This window comes from Aplysia californica, unplaced genomic scaffold, assembly GCF_000002075.1.
Source record: "Aplysia californica isolate F4 #8 unplaced genomic scaffold, AplCal3.0 scaffold00074, whole genome shotgun sequence".
Lineage (NCBI taxonomy): Eukaryota > Metazoa > Mollusca > Gastropoda > Aplysiida > Aplysiidae > Aplysia > Aplysia californica.
This window is the reverse complement of record NW_004797344.1, coordinates 17749-23257: the sequence shown is the minus strand read 5'-3', so window position 1 is coordinate 23257 and position 5509 is coordinate 17749. Positions and strand designations below refer to the sequence as shown.

The 5509-nt window shown below is 39.1% G+C and overlaps 1 protein-coding gene across 1 annotated transcript in view; it reads left to right on the top strand.

The window, feature by feature from the left end:
• The window catches only part of LOC101848734 (ectonucleoside triphosphate diphosphohydrolase 7), a 13364-nt gene extending 8553 nt beyond the window's left edge, over positions 1-4811 (top strand). The window contains exons 8-10 of the mRNA XM_005094009.3: positions 1669-1751; positions 2956-3117; positions 4201-4811. Coding sequence (XP_005094066.1) covers positions 1669-1751; positions 2956-3117; positions 4201-4465 — 510 coding nt within the window. The 3' untranslated portion in view covers positions 4466-4811. The remainder of the gene's footprint in view (positions 1-1668; positions 1752-2955; positions 3118-4200) is intronic.
• The last annotated feature ends 698 nt before the right edge of the window (positions 4812-5509 follow it).

Below are 5509 nucleotides of genomic sequence, written 5' to 3'. Positions count from 1 at the left end.
CCCCCTCTCTCTCTCTCTCTCTCCTACTCTCTCTCTCTTTCTACCCCCCCTCCCCTTTCCTCTCCCTCTCACACATACTTCTCTCTCTATTTCCCCCCTCTTTAAAGAAATTATCATAATTGCAACACTTACGCTGGGGAGCTAAGCTACTGACTTACAGATATTATTATAAGCCGCAGTAAAAAGCATTTAATCGGACACATTAGTACAACAAACAATATGATTTGCTTAGGAATGCCTCGAAATAGTTGACCGAATCATAGAATATAAGCGACCATATAACCATATAACAAATGCATATTAATTGCAGAGAATTACGTGTACTTTGATTATGGGAATGTATGCGTGTTTGTCAAGTTATTAAGATTGGTAATATGTAGTGCCGATAACAATAACGATGAGGGGTCGGTCTACCTGACGGTCTACCACGATGCCTGACTGACCACGTTCTACCTGACGCCTGAAGGCCTATCACAGTCACGCGTTCTACAGTTAGGCCTTCGGCACTTTAACATTAACATACATAGGAACTACTTTCAAGAAATCAGGGTTGTTATTTTTTTAGATTAATGTGTTTGTTAGGTTTTGGTTTTGGTTTTGTTTTTGTTTTTGTTTTGTTTTGTTTTTTTGGTGGGGGCGCATCCCCTGTGTCAAATAGCGCGTAAAACATCTGCAGCCATAGCAAGCTCTTGTACTGCTCAGTCAGTCAGAGGTTTCATGTGACTTTGGCGGACTCGTGGTGTACCTTGAAACACAAATTGTAAAGAAACTGAAAATATTAGGTGTGTCCCGCGCGCTCATTTGACCTTATGCAGTTGCGAGCGCCGTTAAACACTTTACTTAAACAAACAAAACAAAACTCAAAGCCTTTTCAGATACGGGCAAAAGATCTTGGGGGGTCTCATGTGCAAGTTGTGCACTTTAACTCTTTATCTCCGGAGGGGGTTTTCTTACTATGCTAGAGCCCTCTTTTGGTATGAAACCTTAAAGTGACAAATACGTCACTAAAATGGTCGCTAGATCAAAATAAGTGAACCTATTTTGATAGTTCTTCATCTTGTGAAAGAACCCCTGGTAAAGAATCCTGTTTTCAGCAATTTGCCGAAAACTAAGCTGTCATCTATGCTGTAAACAGATGTGCCCCATCCGTTGCCAGCGGCTCAACAGCAAAGCGATTTGGACCGCTTGCTGCTGGGAGCGGCTTGCTAGAGATAAGGAGTTAAAGATCTGTTGACTTAGTGGTCATAAAATCGATAAGAGTAGGCTTCGGCTGCCACCCGGGCAAAATTCAAAACTAATTTCTTAAAAAACTGACAGTATTCAAGTCCGTTAGTCGGTATAAAAGTATACAGAGTACCTTCGAATTTGAAATGTGGGTACCTTAAGGCAAGAGGCTCCACGAAGTAGGAAAAACAGTCACGTATGTAAACTTCAGTCGCACTGCAAGCTGAATAATCAGTCATCAGCTACCCTGAGATCTTGTAGGGGAACACAAAAAAGAATAGAGATTACTGTTATTTTGTTGTGTCCTGTTTCAACAGGGTTTACTGTCCACATCTTTAAAAATAAAAATGCTCTGTGCCTTGAAACTACCCATTGTGTCCCCGCTGCGCAGTGAACTCCCAACAAAAACAAATGTTTATTCTTTTCAACATGTTTTTGTCACAGGAATTTTGTGGCACCAACTGGGACACTTTGGAGACGTGGTACAAAAAGGATAATTACCCCAAGGCTGATGACCACAGGTTCAGGTTGGTAGCTACAGTTTGTGGGTTTTTTAAAAGACATTTATGGCTGCCATACAAGTGTGAACATGTTCCTGTGTGCTTTTTGGAGAAGAAGTTAGTGGTTGAGAAAGTCATTAATGCCCCCCCTCCCCACCCACACACACCCACACACTGACTCAAACACTCACACGCGCACACACACACGCACACACACACGCGCATAAAAAGATACAAGCATTATTTATTGATTAATCTCCTCACTTTCACTTCATAATCAATAAACATACAAGAGTTTAAGATAACTCCTACTTCTTTTTTTCACTGTTAGTCTAGGTTTTGTGTAAGATGCTAAGATACATTCCTGGGAACGCTTGTTCAAATCCAGGTCATTTGATGTTTTATAACATACTTTGCTGTTTTCTATCAGAGATGTCTGAGATGATTGTTCATTCTAAAGTCATGTCTCTTAATTAAAGGACCCAAACTAAGTCGATAAGGACAAAGGACCCAACTGAAATACCCCCACTACCCCTAAAGTTACTTGTGCTCAGACGCTATGAGCTTCCCGTGCTAGTGGTTGAAACTTTCTTCTGTTTTGCTGTCAAAAGATTGGGAGTTGGATTTATAGCATTGCTGGATACAACACTAGTTTAGGGATAGTGACTTCAGCCAAGTTTCAGAAACTTCTTCAGTTCGCATCTCATGTAATTGGGTACTTGACTCTCAGTAATAGCTCTACTTGAGTTTTCCATACTGTAACTTGCATCATCATTTGCCATGTTGGGTCAGCAAATGAAATGGACTAATCAGCTACTGTAAGAGCTATTAAACTCAAATTAGCCTTCTTTTAATGGAAATGCAAGATTGTAGTGAACTAGCTGGCTTTATAGTTTTGCTTATTGTGAGGCTAGAAACAAGGGGTTGAAGAGGGGAGTAATTTTGTTCCACTACTAGGCACTGTTGTTCAGTATTGTTAAAAGAAACAAATGGTTTGATGGAGGATACAGTTACTAAAGGGGTTTCATTCGAAATTTTTTGTCTTTTTAAAGATTAATGCTTTAAAATTAACAAATTTCCACACTGTCTCGCTTTCAGCGTACCAAACATGACATTTCTTTTAGGGATCAAGCTTGCTGGTTTGAGTTAACTGTTTTTGTCGCCCACATTTCCCATATGAGGGAGAGGGAGAGGCAGTGTATGGTAAATTTTCCTCCTTGTCTTTGCTCAGATTTCAATGTTTCAAGTCTGCCTGGATGGTCGAGATGCTGCACAAAGGCTTCTCATTCCCATCCAGTTACAACAAACTGACCTCTGCCCAGCTGGTCAATGGGAGAGATGTTGGTTGGACACTCGGAGCTCTCATTTACAAAACCAGATACCTTCCTCTCAGGTAAAAAAATCACAAGGGCTAAATACATATGAGTACAAGTACAAGCCAGAGTACTTGAATATTTCCTCAGGCAGTTTTTCAGTGTGTCCAATATTTGTCAACAAACTGATCCAATGGCAATGTTAATTAGTAATTAATGTTTTCTCATTTCATCCATTATAGAGTTTGTCTTTTCTTGAGACCTGAAGAGCTATTCTATCCCTTCCCCATGTCATTTTTACATTTTAAATTCCTGTGTTTAAGCTGTGATCCTCTAAATCCCACAAGATTAGTTTTTGAATGGTAACTTACAGAACTTTAAATGAAACAGCAATGTGTCATGAAGCAAATGCCCTCTTTTTACATAGAAAAAAGGGAAAGTTTTTAAAAAGTGTTGTAAATTTCATGAATTTGATTTTAAACCGCTAATATAGACGCGGTTCATGTTAAATATTGTGAAGATCTGGTGAGTATTGTTCATGATTTAATAATCTTGGAGACTATTATTTATGTAAACAGGAGATTTGTTGCACACTGCTTCAATTCATAATTATTCTGTTTACCATTTGCAAGTCTTTTTCAGTATTTATTTGTCAGATTTGAAAAAAAAAAATGTTTTTGAGGGCCATTGACATGCATATATATTCGCTTTGCACTGATGGTTTATCTCCATCTTTCTGCTGGGATGCTGTATCCTAGTCACTCACTGTTAGGCCGAAACATCCGTTCGGTGGGTGGTTGGCGGGTGCTCTGGTGTGGTTTGCTTCTTCTTTCCTATCAAACATCTATCGTCCTTATCTCCCCTTCTTCTTTTTTATGTTCGTTACTCTCTTGTAACACCTCTAATCTTCGAACGCTCATATGACCTTATGCAGTTGCGAGCGCCGTAAAACCTCTACTAAAAAAACATCCGTTCTTGTCATTGATCTATATTTTATCAATGAGGCTGTAAAATATGTACAACTGAACAGTAGAACTCTGTATTCTGCATTTCTGTGTAGGTATTGAGTTAAAAATTTAGTTCAGTGGGTTAATAGAGACTGAAAAGTCTTGACTGAGAATAACCCGAGTTCAAGTTCAACAATCTGCTATTTGTCTTCACAGGAACGTGGAACGACAGAAGGACCTGCAGCAGTCGCAGGCGTTGAGCACGTGGCAGCGCATGGCTCATCTGCCAGACCTGCAGTTCTTGCTGTTTGTCTGCGTGCTTGTCGTGATCACAGCCATCGTCGTCTACATGAAGTGGCTGCGCTGCTGCCCGCGCAAGTCAGACCTACAGCGTGTGCCCTCCATGTCCTACTTCATGACCGACCCAAACCAGATGGAGCAAGGGATCGATTATGTCAAAGGACAGGGTTTTGTTTTGTGATAGGAAAAGGAAAGAGAACAGCAGTGCTAGTTGAGTATTAAATGTGAAGCGTGCTGACAAAATGAGTTACTTCTCAGATTCAAGACTTATGGGAAAAGATATAGACCTATCACGCTTATAGGTTTTTATAATTTCTTAGTATGGAAAAATAAAAGGCATGTTATAGTTAAATAATATTACATTAGTAAAAATTCTACAAATTTGACACTTGTGTCGATTTTTAGCCAATGTCTCCATTTTGGTTATTGCTAGAAGTAACTCATTTTGTCAGCGCGGCTCACAAATAGTATTTCTGGTTCGAATTTAGGAATTATTTGTTAGTCACTGTGTGTGTTTCCTCAAAGGTCTTGTGCTGTTAACTCCTCTTTTGATAGGAAATCTAAAAGTGATATATATCACTATACTGGTAATTAAATCAAAACAAGTGAACCTACTTTGATAGTACTTCATCTAATGAATGAACTCCTGATAAAAAAGACCTGTTTTTGGCAATCGTCGAAAACTAATTTGACGTTGAAGTCGTCGTAAAGAAATGTGCCCAAGCTGCTGCCAGCGGTACAGCGGTAGGAAGTAAGGAGTTTGGGACATAAGTAATTTATGCATGGCTAAAAGCAAACTGAAGGATTTCAGTTTGATCTTTTGATAAAATAAATTTGTTGAGTTCTCTATTTTCTTCCCAATTGAGCAGACCTTCACTTGGTTTGCTGTTAAACATAAGACTTTACCACGCTTGAGTTCTAATGTATTATTTCATCTCAGCTCATCTCACATCTGTGTGATTGAGGGGGCAGGCAAAACTTTCTCAGGCTTTTTTTTAACAATATCAAATGCTGTAACTGTATGCTTCATGGTGCTCTATAGTTTTTCTGCCCACTTGAATTGCTTTGATGGTCGATTTTTCAGTTTATGATATAAAAATGAAAACTGGCATTCTGTAGGGCTTACAATACTGAAGTACCCATTTTTTTCTTTGTCTTTTAATCCTTTTCTTCTAGATGATTTTTACTTTTTACTTAACTAGGCCAGAAGCTCCTGGCTTGCTTT